The sequence below is a fragment of the Brachyistius frenatus genome, unplaced genomic scaffold (assembly GCF_029030835.1).
Source record: "Brachyistius frenatus isolate BFR_SWC_R1_liver_20210118 unplaced genomic scaffold, ASM2903083v1 Contig_156, whole genome shotgun sequence".
Classification (NCBI taxonomy): Eukaryota; Metazoa; Chordata; class Actinopteri; family Embiotocidae; genus Brachyistius; species Brachyistius frenatus.
In genome coordinates this window covers 826,907-848,282 of record NW_027210755.1, presented here as the reverse complement: position 1 = coordinate 848,282, position 21,376 = coordinate 826,907, and the positions used below count along the sequence as shown (strand labels likewise).

The 21,376-nt window shown below is 41.7% G+C and overlaps 1 protein-coding gene across 2 annotated transcripts in view; it reads left to right on the top strand.

Annotated features, from left to right (window-relative positions):
* Positions 1-21,376, top strand: part of kremen1 (kringle containing transmembrane protein 1) — a 57,457-nt gene that overhangs the window by 32,916 nt on the left and 3,165 nt on the right. For both annotated transcript variants that reach the window (XM_069716381.1, XM_069716380.1), the window contains exons 4-6: positions 14,685-14,809; positions 16,294-16,447; positions 17,088-17,420. In XM_069716381.1, coding sequence (XP_069572482.1) covers positions 14,685-14,809; positions 16,294-16,447; positions 17,088-17,420 — 612 coding nt within the window. The remainder of the gene's footprint in view (positions 1-14,684; positions 14,810-16,293; positions 16,448-17,087; positions 17,421-21,376) is intronic.

Below are 21,376 nucleotides of genomic sequence, written 5' to 3'. Positions count from 1 at the left end.
CTGGGGCACCTGCCGCAGCCTGCAAATGCTTATACGTCATCCAGCTGGCATCCCTGTCATCTAAGGTCATGCCACCCGAGTGAGGGTGACACACCCTGGTTGAGCACACACTGCCGGGCAGGTCACATAAGGCCAGAAACACGTCGTCTGTAATTGTGGATTACAGTGTAGGTCACTACATTTGTTGATCATAGTAATCCCTCATGGCAGCAGTTATCATGTGGTGCAATATGTTTTAACATTTTAAAAAGGCGTGCTGTCATCGTTTACTGTATAAATTTACATTTCTACAGTGAGCGATGTCCTGCAGGATTGAGGCCCTTCTCACCACTAAATGCTCAGCTGAGCACATCCTTGTCACAAGTGTCATTATTTATTCAAATCCAGCTCGTGCGGAGCGGAGCCGCGTTGTTCTGCTGAAAACATTTTCCCTTGACGTTTCTTAAAATCTCAGCTCTGTACCATTTCCCAACAGTTTACTCATGATTTGAAGTGCACTGACAGTCAAGAGTGAAACGTTACACAAGGACATTTTGAGGAATGTGGCTCACTGTTCCCTGACCATACCGTAGGTCAGTTCAGTGACGGTGCATTTGTAGTCAGGCTTCAGTGTGTAGGCCAGAGAAGCCTTATTGTTGTCTGACTTAGGACTGAGGCGTATTTCTAATGAGGTTTGAGGAATTTACCAGTGAGACCTGCGGCTAAACCAGCAGGCTCACCAAATACCAACGAGAACTGACAGCTAAATCCAAAGTCAGATGATCCACATGATTCATCGCAAACAATCGAGAGAAAAGCCAGTTCAAATTTGATGTGTTAATAAAGCCTTTTGTTCCCTACTGTAATGTTTCGTGATGTTTTGAAACCCTTCGTTTACGTGACGGTCGCCACCGTGATGGCTGCTCCCCCGGGGGCGTTCAATACCGCAAAGACATTCTGTTTTGGTGCGGCTCCTTTAAGCTGACATGCGTTTGCTCGACGATATGCTCTGACTGAATTTGACTGACACGGAGTGAAAGTGTCAGAGTGAAGTCCTTGAGCGTTTGCCAAGACAAAGTTGCTTTGATCTGCACATAGGGAGCACATCTCTCAACAGCATATAACCAAGAAAAACTTGTTATGCCACTGTGACTTCCTGCAGCAGAGCGCCCTGCAGCAGCTGTGAGTTTTCCCCTGTTTTGGTGCACTGTGGCTCGTTTTTTATTTTTTATTTTAAAGTAAATAAAAGTACAGGACTCCATTTTAATCCATCTAATCAGAATTGTTAAACTGAGGAATAATAACGGGCGATACACCCTCTTTAACACCAAAACTGCCCCGTGCTGTAACGTTTCCTTTCAGGTAATAATTTTCATGAAAGAGCGTGATACTTAATGTTTACACTCTCTTTTATTTCAGACATTGTTACCACGGCCGACAATAGCTGCTGTGTTGTGTAATGAGCCTCATTATCCGCCAGCCACCATCCCCCGCTTTGAGATATTTTGAGATATTACTTTTGTCATAGAGCTGTCAATGTGTTTGCACCTGAACATTTAGCCAGCTTAGTGCATGAATAGCTCACACACGGCATGTTATACTTTTATCCATTTGAGCAATTGAGGGCATGTCTGATTAACCATGTCTGTCATCGTAGAACAATAGTCTGAAAACCAGCGGCACCACATCCATCTGGCAGGCGAAGCAGTCACACCTTGAAGACATTAAAACAAAGTAGTTATGTGTTTGGTCGTGGGTTTTATTGCTGAACGTTAAGGAAAATATGCAGTGATGAGATATTGCCTTCATTAGGACTGATTTATGAAGGTGCTAAATGGTACTTTGAAGTTGTGGGACACCTGAGTCACCCTTGACATAGTGATGGATGAATGTGATCAGATATTTGTGTCAAGGTTGCTCTACGTGTGTCAGCGGCTTACAAAGTTTTACACAAGTCTTTTTTGAACTTACTCACCTCAGTTGCTGTAAACGTCCATCTTGTCCACGCCAAGACAAGCTGTTTAATAAAGAGAGATAAAACATACCAGATCTGAGGTTTGTAGATTAAATGGTAGCAGAAAATAATGATCTCCTTTTGTGATTGAGTGGATTCGTTTTTTATTTCTTGGGATCAGTGTCGGTTGGTCGGGGTTGATTTTAGTGATTGCTTGCGTCATGAAATTTGGCCCATTCAAGTTTCCCAGCGGGTGAATCTTAATGATTTTAGTGCACCCCTGACTGCAAGAGCATGATCAGCAGGCCATAGTTTTCACTTATTCACAGAAATATGTCTACATCTACTATAGAGATTGGTTGGCATTCATGGTTACCAGAGGATGCATTGTTGTGCCTGATGCACAGAGCTATGCTAATCTTACAACAATTTTTAAAGGAAAGGTGAGCGAGTAACGCTGATCCATAAGTTTCAGTTTCAGGGTCACTGTAGTCAGGTCGGGGGGGGGGGGTCAAAAGATTCAATTTAGCTCTGTACAAGTGAGACTTCAGACGAAAGTAACATGGGACTCTCAACAGTTGTTGACATTTATTCTTGGGTGATAAATTAATTATCAAGAGGATTGTTGCTTCATTTTCCTTCAGTTGATTTAAATGTTTCTGTTCTAATTCAAGACTGCGAGTCCAAATTGGAGCCGAACTGGTCCAAAGGAGGTCACATGAAGAAGTGAAGGTTTTACCTGACTGCCACCATCAGACTGCATCCAACCACTCAGTACACCAAATAATTAGATAATACACACAGGTGTTATTCCTAAAATTACTGTGAAAGAATGAAGCAATTTGAATCAGGCTAAGGGAAAAGTATCTTTGGCGAATTCATGAGTGGCAGCAAAAGTAAATGGTTGAGTGAATGTCTGAGAAAAGAACAAGTGCGAATCAAAATAAGCAAGAGGTCGAGACAAGTCGGACATGTGGTTTGGAAACCAAGCCCAGACTGAAGCACCACAGCCCTGCCTCGTGGCTGTTGTGGCCGCCTCGACCAGAGATGGATGCTTTCAGGTTCTGTTATTGCAGCATTTATCTCACTCTCTGTCATTCTTTGGAGAGGCAGAATATTTCCCCACGGTGGTCTTGTACCAGCTTTCACCACAACCAACCCTCCCAACCAGCATACTGAGGCAGATTCAGGCATCACTGAGTGGAGAAGGTTGTGTGTTTCTGTGAGTGTGTTTCTGTCCTTTGGACAGTGTAACATTCAGTTAGAAAGGCTTTCAGAGAGAACTTCTTTGTGGAGTGACATTTTGGTCATTCTTTATAACCAATATCTTGTTAAGTTTTTGCTTGGAGATCTCAAAGTATATTTTCACAAGGAAAAAAATGGAAATCAAAAAAGCAAAGTTATGTCATGAAAGGTTTACAACAGATAATCGAGCAAAACTAAAAAGGTGTGTTATTGAGATTTATCTCGTCACTGTCTAAGGCTTATAAATTAAAAAAAACAAATACCTGCCACGCTTATTGTCTCCCAACCTCTTAATTATTTAAAATTATTCATATAAACACAGAAAAGTTCTTCCTTTTAAAGCAATTTTATATATTGAGTCCTCACAGTTTGAGTAGCTTTAGCGATTTAGTTCAAACCTGCACGCAACCCCATTCCCCTGTTTTAAACCTGTCCTTACCTGGCAAAGTTGGTGGGGGGTCCATGAGCACACTCAATGTTATCTTCCTCTTATCTTTGACCTCTTCGTAGCTCCACCCACACGTTCCCTCAGGGGAAATACCTGCCTGCACTGCTGTGAGGAAACTCTTAAGCAGAAACCAGAGTTGAGACTCTTTTACCAAAACAAGCCAGAGGACTTCAGGTAGATCACATCTCTCAGCCGCCTCTCTCTCTCTCTCTCTCTCTCTCTCTCTCTCTCTCTCTCTCTCTCTCTCTCTCTCTCTGGCTCCTTCCCTCATTCAACATGGCCGGGGTTAAATCAGCCAGGTATTAGGGAATTAAAGGTATTGATTACGAGGGGAGCACTGTTGTGTAGAATGTTTGCTAATGAGAACAAGTAGCTGGCCATTGTTTAGTGCTCGTCTGGGAAGGAGAGGAGTAGCAGGTCAACCACTTTAGGGCTCACGAATGAGGGCTCTCAGCCAAAATGTAGATCAGCATTTCTCTGCACACGTACAATAAATGTAATTTTTAATTGGATATTGTGCAGAAAGTGTGTGTGCGTTTGCCATTTTGCCTGTTTTCAGGTTAATTAGATCAAAATCCTTTAGCATAGTTGTAATTATTTGAAGTGGGAAGTTCAAATTTCTGAGTTTCCAGTCAGAAACTTCCACCTGAAGTCAGATTTTCGATTGGGAAAGCCAGAAGACCTTCGCCAACCCTGAGCATGAAATCCAGGATGCACTGCATCAACAGTGAAAGTTGTAGTAGCCTATTAGCCAAGTCAAGTCAGTTTTTTGCAGCACATTTAAATATTACAAAAGTTGACCAAAGTGCGGCACATCAGACAGAATTCAGACAATCAGATAGACTTTAAACATTTAAGCCATTAAAGACAAAATAAGTCATGGCGCTGCCATTAAGCGTCCATTTCTTCAGATATTTGGGCTTCACTTTTGGGGCTTCACTTTTTGGGGCTCTATCATGATGTCTTTATGCAGTATTCAATTATCTAATAGACAGAATTGTCATTCATTTTATGGAGCACATTTATACTCCCCGTTTAATAAGGCCCTTGGAGAACAACAAGCCATGTGTTTAGTTTTAGGACTAATTAATCTAAGAAAATCACCAACATGTTATTTATGGTGTTCTTTACTGTCATATTGTTGAAATGAGTACTGCAGCTCCATGGGACCATTACCGGAGCTTTTAGCTGTTAGTCATGTGTTACTACCTCTACTCATGATGTTTCAAAGGATGTTTGGAAAAAGGCTTTTTTCTCTCTCTCTCCATTGTTGTGTTTCAGTGTCCTTTGCAACCGTGCATTAGCAAAGTTGTTTTATGCCAGTTGTCCCGGCTGAATGATGTAATAATGATGCACTTTTACTCTTCACTTATATACATGGAACTTGCATTTCAACTATCAAATGAAAGTTGCATGTTTGCTGGATTCATTTGGAATAAATACATAAATATCCTTATGAAAAAGTTTTTTTTCTTCTGAACATTGATCAAGACAGAATTTGGCTGTGAATTTGGTTTTTCGAACTGTTTCTATAGTGTCTTATTTGTTCCACATTTGTGCAGACTTCACCCCTTTGCCTCCAAATAACCAGGAGAAATTGCCACAAACAAGAAGTTTATCTCTTTGAAAGTGAATGATGATAAATGGAAGAGCTTATCTGACACCCGAGGTAGTCACAAAGTGCCTGCTCATCTCGTCATCTCCCAGCCGGCCTGTTATCGAGTCCTCCGAGACTCCTCGGGACACAGGCTGCTTGGTCTGTCAGGGGAGGCAGCGATGCGGCTCCGTGGCCATTTTTCATCTCTTCCCTGCATTGTTCAGCCTGGACGCTGAGAAGGCACTAATTACTCATTTAAAGCTCCGGCTCTTCCTCCTTCCCTCTAATTAGATGGTTAGTCACTATCCCAGGGCTGGAGCATTGATCTCCTCCATCTCAATCTTGTTGCAACACAGCCTTGATGACACACACACACACACACACACACACACACACACACACACACACACACACACACACACACACACACACACACACACACAGAAATGTTAAAACAGGATTAAAGAGGACATACAGACGCATTAAGCATGAGCAACATACAGTGGAGGATCCCCGTCTGCATCTCTCTCTCTCTGTCACACACACAACATGTTTTGAGCATCCGGCTAGAAAAGTCAGTCTGTTAGATACAAATACTTCTCTCATTCGGTCCAATAATAAGTTCTTTATTGTCTAACTGTAAACTGTTCCCATTTACTGGCTGGAGAATTTATGATCTTCATAAAAAACAAAACAAAGCATAAACCCAGCAGAAACACAAAATGGTCACTCCCACCTCCTTACAAACAATACTGAGTTTCCAGAAATGGTTGTCCTGGGGGGAATTGTGGCATATTCTCTTGTGTTCTCGTGGGCTGTGGTGCAGTCGACAAGACTAATCACAGGCTTGATGAAATGCAGCAGCTGTATTTGTTTATGTATTGAGTATACTGTCCTACAAAAGGGGTAATAAATGGGGCCGAGACACAATGAAAGGGAGACGGAGCGAGGAATACAGGCAGAGAAACAGAACGGGATGGAATGGGAAAAAAAAAATCACATAAACACCAACTGTGATAAGTGTTGTTTCCTTGCTTTGTTGCACTTAGCAGTCCTCAGAAGGCAGTGTGTGTTTCAGGAGGCGTGTGTGTGTGTGTGTGTGTGTGTGTGTGTGTGTGTGTGTGTGTGTGTGTGTGTGTGTGTGTGTGTGTGTGTGTGTGTGTGTGTGTGTGTGTGTGTGTGTGTGTGTGTGTGTGTGTGTGTGTGTGTGTGTGTGTGTGCGTGCGTGCTTCAGATCTGAATGGTTAACCTGCTACTGTTGGATTACTCTGGTGGGAAAGTTTCCAAGGCGTCAACATACCTGTGTTTTAAATTACTTGCATTGAGCCTTTTTAGCACTTGAGGAATGTGCTTTTAAAATCGTGCTTCGACTTTCAACCTCACTTCTTTTCCGTCGTGTCTCTAATGTGGAAGCACTAATGAATATTTGTCTCTGGTTTTATTGTGATTGGATTTAATTGAAGCCAAGCTGCTGCTTTAATGCTCATTTGAAGATTGTTGTTTTTTTGTTGTTGTTTTTTTCCCAGTGTGTTTACTTGATAAATACTTTTTACATGCTGTAACCAGAGATAATTATCAGCTTTTGTGTGTGTGTAAATGCCACTCACTTTCTTTGATATCAAAACATCATCTCTGGGATGTCAAACTTAATGTTGGGAAGCAATAACTAAAACAATCAAAGAAATGAGTGTCTCAAGGGCAGTGATTCATAAAAAGAAAAACAGTTAAATGTGTATGCATCGACACAGCTGTCAGAAGACAACGCATGCCATAATGGAGACAAATGTAAACAATGAAAGAAGAGGAAACACTGTTGCAGTCTGCACAGGGATGTGGAAAGAGAATATTTTTTTTCTGCAGTGATGCTGCTTTGAATCGTCATTTGAAACATGCTGTGTATGTAGCAGGCAGATCTGTGTTAATGTGTTTATTTATAATTGATCAATTAATTATTTGATCAATAAGCTAAAACCAATGCAGTCTAAAAGTCCTGCAGATGTACAGGATGAATAGTTACCATATGGTCATTTTGGAGGCTGAAGTTTGTTGTGCTTTTGAACTGCTGCATTATACAGAGAGGTATTTCTGTTGGTTAGCATACCTTCACTGATATCAATGGAATAGACAAAATAATAGAAACACTGGTTTCATTTAAACCAGCAGCTCTTTAAGACTGTGGTATCAGTCTGCATTAGTTTAAGCAAAGTGTACTCTTCTGACCGCAGCTCAGTCCAAGGGAGTCACTTCAGACTGCATGAATGATTTGATTTGAGTCATTTTATTCAACTTTTCGTGTCGTTTATTGCCAGTTTTTCAGAGCATGAAAACTTCAGGAGGAGCCCAGGCCAAAATAACCAGCAATAAGTTGAAACCAAAACTAACAGAAAAGTTGACAATACTAATTCTCCCTGTCAACACAAACACAGGAGAAAAGGAGGTTAAACGAAATGGCAGCTCTCTCCTGCAAGTGTTAAATTAAACTGTTACCTAAAGTAGATCACGCAACTGAAATGCTACAAAATCTGACACAATACCAGACAACAATAACAAGTGGAAGGAAAAAATGAAATGGAGACAGAAGAACAGCTTGTCAGTCTTGATGTCTTGGGTGGACTGATTAGCCTGAATGAGCGGCTGCAGGTCCAGAGCTCCATCAATTATGAAAACGAGGAGGGAGGGTCCAGAGCTGAGGCCTACTGAGCAACACAGCACATTACTTGAAAGAAATACATTCTCCTATGGCTGGATGTAACAAATAAAAAGTGGCGTAGATTTCACCATGACTGCATGTAATTATTCATTATAGAAACCCCATGCCATCACCCACGCAGTGAAGCCACAGGGCGATATCATTTATGATCTGTGTGGGCAGTCAGTCAGCCGCTTTAAACTGACCTTTCATATTCCCACGCCCAGGATTCTTCAGGCAAAAGCTCACAGGCCATTCAGTGTTTTCCTACTGAAAGAACAAGCAACTAAATAAAACCACCTGACAGATGTCACTTCCAAAGCCCACGTAATGAATATGCGACAGGATAGAAGTAAAGCTGAACATGTTACGGAAGTTAAGATGTTTTCTTCGGTACAGTCTAACTGACTAAACTTTAGATTAAAAGTTTATGTACAGATTGGCTTATACAGCGCCTGACTCAGAAATATGGGTTTCATTGATTCAGAACAATATAAGCCATAATACCAAATGACAGTTTTTGATACCCTGTTTGAGGAAAATAAAAAGCCAAAGTCTTCAAGTGTTTAAAGTTTGAAATATCTGAGCGGGGCTTTCACATCTTTTTATTGACCCTCTTAAAGAAAAAACACATGAAGTTCACGTGCAAAAATTCCTGGCATCTAAACATTTGGACTTTTCAGTTTGGTTCAATAGCAGATTTAAAACGTGCCTCGGATTATGGTCCGGACCAAAGGCCCAGAATTTTGTTCAGCGAAAAGAGGTGGACTCAGTCCTGATCAAACTAAACAATGGTTTGAAAACACTTTTATGATTTTTCAGACTTTCGGACCAACAAGTTTAGGCAGGCTATCGTCACCAATTAAACAAAAAGTGAAAATGAGTCGTGGCAGCACGTGGGGAGAGGAGGAAGCCATTTATTTAAATGTAATTTGGTCCAAAAAAGAAATGAAAACTCAACTTGAAAAGAAACCGCTTAAAAATGCCAAAACTTTTAACAAGTGCCGGCAGTAACGGTCGTGGTAGTAGTAGTGCCATGATAATAATAGTAGAGTGGCAACAAAAGGAATCTGTTCAATCATTTTTCACCATTCAAACGGAACAAGGATCATCCACATACAAATCAATCAACGCCAAGTGTCGGGACATGCAGCCCACGTGGATGATAAGGACAGGACGATGTCATGCAAAGTTCTGCAGAGCGCTCCACAGATTTTGATGTGAAACCAAAACTGTCTGCGTCAACTGTGTACAATGCAACAAAAACCTGAACCGTGGTTCGGACATTGGTCTGCACTTCCAAGTGTGACAATGCCCTGAATTTGGCAAAATTAGGATGTTTAAAATTTAAAAAAAAAAAAAATCTATTTCAAGTTTTATTTCACACTCTTCTGTGTAGATTTGTTCTTCATCATCATAACTTCTCATGTAGATTATGGGATGTGAGAAAAGCTTTTCTACTAAAATTCTCCAGCGTTTCAGTGATTAAAAAGGATTTTAAAGGTTCATGTTCCCCATGTTGTCTCTTCAAGAGTAAATAAACACCCTCGGTCCCGTAACAAAGACAACAATTCTTTAACTCTCTCTCACCCTCCATTTCTCTCGTGTTTTACCCACTGGATGTCACAGAAATTTATAACTGTAATTATGTTTCCTCAACATGTTTGAACCCCCCCCCCCCCCCATCAACCTGCTTGCATGCGCTCCCTGCCAAGTGCACTTGGCAGAGGCTGCTGCACATGTTTGATGTTGTTTGTTGAGTCCCTCTGTGTTCTTCCCTGCTCTTTGTCTCTGATGTGTTTTGGGTCGGCGGTGTTGTTGTGTCTGAGGTGTCTGGTAGACAGACACCCATGAACTTTGTTGATTTGCCCACTGCCTCCTGTCTGCATTGCGCTGCTTTGCATTGTGGGAAGGCAAACTGACTGCTCTTTTTCTGTAGTTTAGCTGTCTGTTGTTGTTTTTTTTGTGAGTTTTTTTTTTTTTTCTTCATTTTTCTTTAACTTTGTGGGAGTCCATCCTCCCGCTGAGATCTCCCGATGTTTTCAGAGGTCTGGTCTGGGCTTCCTGGAGCCTTTATGCACCTTGTGTTTCCTCCATTTCTCCCCTCTGGCTCGTTAAACTCTAAATTCTACCAGCAGCTTTGAAGTGTGTGCAGTATCTGTTTTTATTTTTCTGTATGTGGAGACATTTGCACTTGTTGTGCCTGCAAAGCAGATGTTTGCAAGAGTTTTCATTAAGAACAATTCTACATTTTGTTTTGGATAGCCCTGTGCGTGCAGGAAGGTGGAGCACAAACCAGCCTCCTCCTCAGTTCCACCGGTTGTGGTGTGATACGATCCCACCGCTCGCTGCTGTACAGCCATCGCCTCGCAGCCCCTGGGACGAAAGGAGGACAAAGAACGATAAATTGACTGTAGTCTGCAATCTTCCTGTCAAAGCAAAGTGAAAAAAGAGCATTGCTTCCTTTAATCTGGCGGCTGAGCCCTGCAGTAGCATTTTCCTCTCTGCTTTTCAAAGGCTCCATTGAAGTGGTATCTGCCTGCCTTGCTCGGAGGGAGGTTGCTGGTTCCCAACCAGGTGTTTATCTCTTCTCTCTTCTTGCCTCCCCTGTTGCACACTTGACTGGGGTTAATCCAGTTTGAGCAACCGATAAAGAAACATGCGCTGTGGGTTGAAAATACGAGGGACCTCAAACATTCTTTTTACTGTCATGTTCGCCTTTAACTTGTCATATAATTCACCTTTAATGTGCGAGTGTGCAACATGGAATAATAGTAAATAACAACAGATTAATCCACTAATAAACCTCTGGCCTGGTCGTGGCTAAAAAAAAATGAATATTGCACACAATTTATTGCTGGTCAGCGAGAATCTGAAAACTTTGTCTCCAAGTGTTGAGTCATCTGTCAAACACTGTTCCGCACTGCAGCGATTCATGGCTGCAACCGAAAGCTCGCCGGTCATTTTACGGTCAGCAAACACGAGTGTAACAAAGGGGAGCCGGCCCTCTCAGTCATTTCTTCCTCTTCACCCTACTTCACCTTTCTCAGTCTGTGGTGGGCATTCTTGCGGACAACAATTTGCGTGGAATCCAACACATGTCACACTTTTTTCCCGAAGAGCCTTTGTGCCTCAGTCTGACAGAAAGAATCTGCAGAATCTGTCGTGCATGGAGAGAAGCGTTCGTGCCAATGAAAAAGACAACTCTGGCAACAACTGGCGTCCCAGAGACAATGGACATGTGTGGTCTTTATTAGGGTCACTTTGGTTCATGAAGGCAGTTTTCAGTGTTGCTACTCAACAGTGATATTGTAAATATTCAATCTGAGATGCATGCGAATCCATACCCCATTTTCTTTGTTGGCAGAATATCAATATATTTCAAAAGATGTTAAAATGGATCAAGAGTTTTTCTGTTTCTTACCGTCAACGACCGGCTGCCAGTTGTTCACTGGTGGAACTTGCTGTCGCCAAACAAACTCTTCCCGAGTGTCTGACGACAGGCAGTTGTAGGACAGTGTTGGAGTACAGTATCAGGGGAAGGACAGCTTCACAGTCTCTGAGCTTGTTGTCAGACTGTGGTGCATTTACAAATCCAGACAGAGTTGGTGTACAAACAGACAGGACATGCTCGTCTGTAGTATCTAACTTATGATCAAACACATGTCTGGCTCTCTTTTATCAATATGTGGAGAAACTATTTCACAGTTTTTTTGTTATATATTCGGCTATATTTAATATTTAATGTTGTTGAAATGTGCTATACAAATACATTTGCCTTGCCTTGCCTGTTTTGCATTTGGATTCATATTTGTATGCCCGAAAATAAGTCAACACAATTAACTCTCCTGTCATGTGCAGACACGAACAAATATTTTATGCTTTTATGTCTCAAATTCAAAAGAATAGTGCAATGCCGGTTCAAAGTCACCAATTTGTGGTATTGCTGTGTACAAAAGATGAAAAAGATGTATTGTTTGATGGCATTGGAGGCGCCAGCAGCTTTTTTGGAGATCCAAACTCCTTGCAAAGGTCTTTAACTACGGCTTTGGTGAATTCTGTTATGTTGTCGTTGTTTATTCTGACAGTAGAGTCAGTAATGTCCATCTCATCCTGCACCTTGTGTGACAGACGATTGATGATGTCACTGATATCTTCTGGCATCGGGGACTTTTTGCTTTCCTGACGGGCTTTCTTAAGTATCCTATTGAGCAGAGGAGTGGTAAGGTAGTTGGAAATACTCTTAGTTGTAGTAGATGCTTCCTCTTTGCATGCACTATCTTTCACAGGAAACAGGAGTGCGTTCAAAGTACTCCTCCTGCGCCTCCATGTTGTCCTCCGTGTTTGCTGAGTGGTCCAATGGTCACTGTGGAAGCTTGTGGTCTGTAATGTCTTCACGTCACCTTTTAATATCTGCTCAGCTCCCTTGTAACCCCAACGTGGTGATGCTGAAGTAGAAGCAGGCCCCACGCAGCATCCACGGATGAAAAACAAAGAAAGCGAGTAGATTTGATCTGAGGCCAACCGGTGCTGTCGGCGGTGATCCTCTCTGAGGCCACGCCCACGTAGCTGGGGTTAACAGGTTATTGGGCTGGTGCTGCCTGGTTTGCCGTCATTTTAATCTCGCATTTAAATGACGCATTTTAATGACGCATTTTAATGAAAATGTATTGATATTGAACATGTCGCAAGTCCAAATCGCACTAAACTCATCAGTTCACAACCTCGGGGATCCACCAACACACCGGCCGAGTTTGAAGCAGATGAGGCAAACGGTCCTCAAGCTGGGCGAAGGACAAACATAGAGACTTATAGAGATTTTTGAAATGATAAAGAGAGATGAAAGGTAATTGTTTTCCTGTGCATAATTGAAATAGCAGATTTGACCTGTTCCCAGTGGTTTAAAGTTATTTTTAGTTACATGACTGCATTCGTTTTGTGTTAAAAGATGTTTTTTGGGGGAAATTTTAAACAGTTGATTTAGAACAAGAATGTTTTGTCGTGTCACATGCGTTGGATTTTTGCATCCTCATTATATCGTAAAGCAGCATTGACAGCTATTTTGGACACAGTCTTTGCTCTTGTCTTCTCCGTCTTTCACTAATGAGGTCTCTTTATACACGACGGCCGGATGACACCACTTCCAATTAGACTCAAGAGCTTTTTTCATACTTGCAGTGGAAATTACTTTCAGATTTCAGCATTAACTTCTGTTTGTCAAATTCATTTCACCTCACAGCATTGGAATGAAACACGAGTAAGCCCATTTGAATTGCAATAAAAAACAAATGAAAAATGGGATATAAACTGCTGGAGGCTTTATTGGCACTTCCTGAGCTATTACATTGAATGTAAAGGCTTTGGAGTGTTTAATCACTGTGCCAGATTTTGAAGGATTGCATAGTTTCTGATGAACACACAGTAGATTGAGAGAGACAGGCTGATTCATCTGCTTGAATGTGATCCGGAAAGGTGTCAGCCTCCAGCTTCCATCTATCTGTCTGGTCAGTGATCTCTCTGTGATTGTTGGGCCTGTTTGTCTCACGCTGACCAACAAACAAAGAAACAAACATTTCAATGTGGTGGTGGTGGTGGTAGAGGGGGGGGGGGGGGGGAGGAATAAGTAAAATAACTGATAACTTCCATTGTTTTATGAAAGCTTGACTGAAGTATGTAGGTACAGCCAGTCAGAACCACAAACTGTCGTTTTAATTATGATATTGATACCTACTTATGTTTAATATCCCATTTGTGCTCTTATAGGTTAAACATTATCTTTAAAATGTTAAATGTTTCGATTAAAAAAAAGTTTAATGTAGTCATAAAGTGTTGGACTTGGCCTCCTTCCAGTTGTGGCCGTTTGCCAAATACCATGTGGAAGAGTGTATTATATGATTATGATTTTGAATTTTTTTTCTTGGCACGTTAGACATCAGAAAATTAGATCTTTCACCACACACAGAAACACAAACACACACACACACACACACACACACACACACACACACACACACACACACACACACACACACACACACACACACACACACACACACACACACACACACACACACACACACACACACACACACACACACAGTCACACAAGTAGAAACTGTTATATGCCTGATCTGATGCAACTTGCTCTCATCTGACAGGGTACATTTTCCAGATTCCAGTTCTGTGTTGCTCCGACTCAAACATCCCCGTCCCCTTCACCCCTTTTTCTCTTGTCCTCGTTGCCTCTCTCCAACCCCTCCTCCTCCTCATCATCTTCTCTTTTCCTCAGAAGCCAAATAGTTGTCTCACGTCTTGGCATTTCTCACCAAAACTTTCAAACAGAGGCCTGAATACTTGTTGCGTGTGTCATGGTAGATTGTTCTCGGGTCGATGAGGTGAACTGTTAATCACAAACATGATGAAGAAACTTGCGCAGCTTAAACAAAACCATGAGACAATGAGGGTTCACAGCATGCAGCGTACGAACCAAAACATTTTAAAAGCGGAAGTTGTCCCTTGCCGAACCTGCTGGCTTTGTTTGTTTTGTTTGTTTATTTTGGCCATTTGTTGTAGAGTTTGCTGGATCGATGATATAAATGTCCAAATTAAGGATGGACATGAAACTCCATCACACAAATACACTGATCTGCTGTACATGAGAAAAACCAGAAAGCATTTACACGAGATGTTCTTATGTGTTACTGACACATCTACATAATATGTTGCATGTAGCTGATCATGTTTTTTTTCGCTCCTCTTGTTTCTTCTTCAGTGCCCGGGAACTTGGGCTGCTTCAAAGACAGCGGCGACCCCCCTACTCTCTCCGGCACCAGTGAGACCTCCAACAAACTGACGATCCAGAACTGTATCAGCTTCTGTAGGAAGCAGAGATACAAGGTGAGGTTTGTAATGAAATTAGACATGTATAAAATTTAAATGAAAACCTAGAACCCCAGGAGAAGCCAAGCATTTTATTTTAAGTCGGATTAGAGCTGGCAGGTTTGGTTGGAGAAGAAGTTCCAAATATGGAAAACTCAAAGGAAAAAAACCTAGGTAATTTAAGTAGTAAATGCTTCATCTTGTTACTTCAAGTGTGAAGACTTATTGGATGACTAAACATCCATTAAATTGTCGTCCATGATAGACACGAGTCGTCCCTTGCGGTCATCAAGTTTTCATGTAAATGATCTGCATTTATGGGCAGTTTCCTGGCAGTTATCACCATAAAGCCCCCTTTATTCTGCCATCAAACTTCCTGTATGAAATCAACCAGCATATGACAAATCATCACAATAATCAAGGCTGACAGCTGGAAATGAATGGTTATTAGCCCAGTGGGCACCACCTCTTCAATGCGTTTTGTGTCTGGCATGCCATTGTTTCAGCCACGAACAGTGCCAGGTGTTCATTTTCTGTCTCAGCACATCCGCTTCAGCGCCGGCTGCATTAACAGACACTGACAGCCTCCCCCCCCCCTCCCCTCCCTCTCTGAGTTGGGCAGATGTTACTGGAAACAGCATCATCTGCCTACCCTTGGACCGTCGCTGTCCTCGGCGGTCGGAAGTGTGCGTCCTGTGTGACCTTCTGACAAAGAGCATGCCGGATGAGCGAGACAGCAATCCATCGCTCGTTGGCGCCGCCAAAACTATTCGTGTTTGTGTTCTCAAGCATGAACGCATCAGATAGAATAATGCAACGACGACGCTGCAGCTTGACGCGAGAGAAGAGGCTCCATGAATTCTTATTCTATGAGAAAAGACACAGAGTGGGAAGTGATGCAGTACCTTCAGTTGGCGAACTCATTTAGGGGCTTGGAAATGGAACAATGGCGTCCTTCTGGATGAAGGACAATAACTCTTTTGAGAACAAGCGGTCAGTGTTGGTGAGGTCGAGACGCGTGAAGATTTTTTGACGTTTCACATTCCTCCTCCGACACTTTCTCCTGAAAACCAGCAGCTTGGATTTGAGAGATAGAGAGGTGTTATTTCTGCGAGGTTTATTCTTAACACCCTGTGTGCAGCTGTGTGTTTGAAATGAGGCCTCTAATCAGATGAGGGGTTGTGGCTGCACAGATTCAGCTTACAGCATAAAAGAGCATTTTGGGCACTTTAGGCTGAAGTCACTTCCACGTGTTACACAACTCACGTAAAACTAGCGTGAGAAACATTTACCTTATAACATATGTAACTAGATTATTTTAAATGTATCCATAGTTGTTGTGTAATCATGTATGATTTTGACATTTTTCAGAAAATAGCGTAAATCCCTCTGTCTCCCTCAGCGGCACCCGTGTCAAATGGATTCATAATGATTTGCATGGCTCAAAGTTTGTTTTGAATTGCTGATGCAATGATTTGCATGAATCCCCTTGTGCTCGGCAGCTTGCCGGTATGGAGTCCGGATACGCCTGTTTCTGTGGCAACGAAGGGGACCTGCGTGACCACGGCGAGTCGCCCAGCATGGAGTGTAACCACGTTTGCTTCGGGGACCACACGCAGCCCTGCGGTGGAGACGGCTGGGTCATCATCTTCGACAGTGAGCATCGACTCTTCTCTAATTCTGTGGACTTTTCACGTCTATACTGTGATTTGGTATCAATTCAAAAAACTGTTGGAGATGAAGAGAAAATAACTCTGTGGTAAACATCTTTTGTGCTGCTTGGGTCAGTGCCTACAGTTTGTATGTTTATATCTTGAATAAATATGTTAAATTCAGATTATGTCCACGAGGTTTGATGGGACCCACAGCTATCCACACTACTGTACACTAAACTAAAAGTTGGCTTCATAGTTTATGATATTTTACGTATTAAATACATTCTCATTCTCCAGCTGAAGTTTTGAGAAAACTAGATTTTTTTTTTTTATCTCTGCACTAATCCAACATTTTCTTTCCTCAAATGGAGTCCTTTTACCTCAAGTATTTATTGACACTGGATGCTGATGCAATACTCCTCTTTCTTACTGTGTATGTCACAATCGTTTTGTAAATTAGCGATAATATTCACAAAGTAAAAAACTGTTTTTGATGTGGATGGGTGTTGGGGATGACACCCATTCAGTGTTTCAGATTAACACCAACACATGAAGGTGCTCACAAGACCAATTATAACCCATATCAGTGCATAGACAGGAAAATCACTGATCGTTTCCCCTCATTTTGTCTTTTCTTTTAGCTCGAGTAGGAGCCTGCGGAGGGAACTACTCCTCTCCATCGGGAGTTATCTATTCCCCCGACTTCCCCGATAAATACATGGCTGGCCGTGTGTGCTACTGGACCATCCAGGTCCCTGGATCATCCGCCATCCTTTTCAACTTCACCTTCTTTGACATCTCCGACCAGACTGACATGGTGGAGCTACTGGACGGCTACACAAACCAAGTAGTGGCCCGCTTCGACTGGCGCAGCCCACCGCGGGAGCTGGTGAACGTCACAGGCGACTTCGTCATCCTCTACTTCTTCTCGGACCGCACCAACCAGGCCCAGGGTTTTGCTCTTCTTTACCAAGGTAGGGATACCCTCACTTCTATCGATCTGACTTCACTACAGGACCCTCCGAACCCACCCCTACAGCCACATTTGCATGATGTGTGTTTGCAGGTGTGTGCTGGTTTTTGTGGCTCATTTGCTAGAGATTTGGATGGCAGCCCGGCCTTAGTAGCCTAACGCCTGTTACCACTGGTGAGGCCGTTGTCACGCCAACGGCAGGCCCTTTTCTCTTTTCATTTGCTAGTCAATGTCTCAGCCCTGGGAGACCCTGCATATTTAAATCATGTTTTGTTTTTCTAGAAACTCGCACTCTTATCAAGCTGCGGCAGGCTGCTTTGCTTTTCGAGAGCGTGTTCCTTGGCAAACAACAACTTTTTATGCCACCTACATACAAAATACTGTCATACTATGCATCGCGCCTTCTGATATTCTGATCACACTTTTTAGTGGATGTATGGCTGAGAAACTAAAGCTCACAGCAAATTATTTGATCTCAGACTAATGTGAAAAATGCATTAAGATTCATGTGGGAAGAGAAAAGGTGTCCTGTTTTCACATGATGTTCTCATTAATAGTCGAAAGGCACCAAAAATGATTTCATATATTAATTTCTGGAGGAATGAGCAAAGCTCACCCTGATATAATTCACTGTAGATGACATTCAAGCTCACAGCGCGCTACAGAGAGAGAGGCTATCTTTCCCCGGTCCTCCCTCTCTCTGCCTCCATCTGTAATCCTGTGTCATTTTTCTCGCCCGGTGGCGTTACACAATATCAGAAGGTCAAAATCCTCTGACCTCCAGACTGCACGATCAATTTCTCCTGACACCGCGGATCCTTTGTTTTGTGTGTGTGTGAGGCATCGTGTCGCCCAGAAATGGAATCTGAGACATGATATGGGAAAAGGTCACCTCCTGAAGTAATAGGGTTTAAAAAAAATAAATAAATACAGAGACTTTGGTACGGAAAAAAAGACAGAAACAGAAACTGAAAGACAACAGTTATTCTGAGTATCAACACTAAATACATTTAGTGTCTCCTTGGTTGTAGGCTGTTCAAAAGGTCGAAGCGGTAATTTCAGGATAAACGCTCTCAGATGACGGTGGCAGTGCGTTTCAGCTGTGACTGAACCCGGGGATTTTGTTTGTAAATGGGGAACATGTGGGGCAGTTCTCGCTCCGGTTGAGCAATTATGTGAAAAGGAAAACAAGTATCCCACGCTGTTTTAACTCCAACCACCATTCATGGAAGAGTGAGACCAGCCTGGATCAAATAGTACTTGGAAGTAGTTCTGGGTGTTTAATGTAAGAACTGTTGTCAGAGCTGCTGAGGGGAGCTGAGGGAGCTCAGGGGGTGATGAAAAATAAAAATATGAATTAATACATATAAACCTGATTTTTTTTTTTAAAAGAAAATGTATATAGACAGATAAAATTGATTTTTTAAAAAAATCTATTTTCATATATAAAACAAAGTCAAATATTGACTTGATATACCATCAACATGTTATATTCTCCAGCTAAAAAAAAACAACCTATTAATTATTCAAATTCAATTAATTAATTAAAACTAGTAATTCAACATATTGTTCAAACTTTAGTGGATATTCAGTGATGACCATGAAGTCACCGTCATGTATGTATTTACTTGACTTGGGGATTATTTAAAATTCATTTATTAGTCTGGTGAACAATCTGGGGTCTGAAAAGCAAACTTAGTATTTGATGATTAGTCAGAGTTTATCTGCGCTGCAAACTGTCCAAGCAGTAGAGCGTCATCTCCACCGTCCGCCGTCTCTGTAAACTCACTCGCTGTCAAATACACTTTTAAAAATGTCTTGTTTTCTCTGAGATTCTCGTAGGTCGGCGCCAGTTTGGTGCCGCTTTTAGCCTCAGGATGTTTTTTTAAATGTGGGAATTATGATCACAGATATCTTAATCATTTCTGCTACCTGCCCACAGACGAAACAGAAAGAGATAAACATCTCCACTTTTTGTGAGACCTGTTTGAGGCTAATGAGTGAAGCACAATATCTCATTTGCAGATGATTACAGTCTGAAGCTGATTGAAGGATTTGAGTTGTTGCTCTTCACCGAACGTCACTGTAAAATTAAGATGTAAGAAAAATAATGACAGGGTGAAGTGACACTCGTAAATATCAGGGAGAGACATTCCACAGTTTGTTTGTCGAGAGCGGCGTTTCAGAAGAAGGACGGGAAAATTCTTCAACGCACAAAAAAAAAAATCCCATCTATGTTTAGAAGAAGTAAATGAAAGGCAGAAGAGGACTTATTTAGGATATTGCTTTCCTCCGGGAACACATAAATGAGTTTAAATGGTCCGTGCTCTCTGGCACTGTTGTTTTATGAAGCAAACTGTGCCCATCTGGTGCTGCAAGCAGGTTAAAGCAAACAGAATTTATTGCAAACACTTTGTGAATCATGTCTGTAGTGGTGAAAAAAAAAGCTCTCCGCACCACATGTTTACAACACGCTCGAGTGTTTTTGCAAAGTCAATCTGTTTCTTAACAAATGCAGTTAGTATCAAATATTCACTCGTGCCTCTGTTGTATATACTTTCAACAACACGACGGCCATGGTGGATCCTGTTACTGCATGCCTGCCGCAACAGCCCAGTTTACACACAGGCGTAATTAAAGCAGCGTTAAATGATCTATGTCCTCAACTTGTAGAAATTACAACAACATGGCAGCACTTCTGCTCTCCGCTGTCTCACACAGAACGCTGCACTCAGCGCTCGCCTCCCTGAGAGGCAAGAGAAAAGTCATTCCGAAGAAGTCATGTGTCACATTCCACAAAACTGTGATAGTGTAGTCATTCAGGGCTGGCTGAAAGCAAGACATATATACAATATTGCTCAGAAAATGGAAACCAAGACTCAGAAATGGTTTATACATTTTAAGATGGATCCAATAAATAAACGGAATAATAAAAATGGCGTCTACTTTCCTCTCCTTTCTTCTTTTTCTCTGCATAATGAAATGCAAATTATGTAGAGATACATAAAGACTTGCCGATGTAGCTGTGGTCGTCCCCGGCAACGGTGTTGTTTGTTTTGTTGTTGCTGACATATATTTCATTTCAGTAATGTGTTACATCACAAAGAACTCCTCAATGTGTAAAACAACAATAATAAGAGTCCACAGCAATGCCAGCAGCCCGCTTAGAAATGTGGACAAATGACGTGTTTTATATCATCCTAAAACACATTGTGTCATCAAAGTCATTAACACTTCATCCTCCCAAGTGTCTGCACCACTAACACCACAAATTGTAGTCATGATGTTTTACATAAAACTAAAAATGTGTCAGACAAAGCTAAGCAAAGCAAGTGTATTTGTATCATGTATTTCAACAGCAAAGTCATTAAAGAGGCTTCACATAAAAGGCATCAAGACAAAAAGCTAAATGAGACAAAAGGTGAAAACGCAGCGAGAGAGATAAAAATAGTAAAATAGAAAAAAATTAAACAAACAAAATACAAAGTAGTTATTTGAATAAAGAAAAGGCTGGAGGCAAACAGAAAAGTCTTCAGCCTCGATTTAAAAGAACTGAGATTCGCAGCGGACCTGAAGCTCTCTGGGAGTTTGTTCCAGATACGTGGAACATGAAAGCTGCTTCTCCGTGTTCATTTTTGACAGGTCAGGGGAGCTCCATCATCGTCTCCTGTGAAACAACTACAAACATGTTTGTACAAACTTTCATAGCAATCAATCCAATATTGTTTAGACACTTTTCAGTCTGGATTTTAAAGCCGCTGAAACCGACTGACCGACCCACCAACAATTTCTTCTTAAACTCATGAAGATGTTTATCGACTCATTTCATTGCCTCTCTATTTAAACCTGAATTTCAGCAACAGTATTTTGTAAAGCCTTGTCACAATGTGCTTTCATTTACTTTAAAATAGACAATATGCAATTATTGCCACCCTTAAATGAAAACAAATACTATAA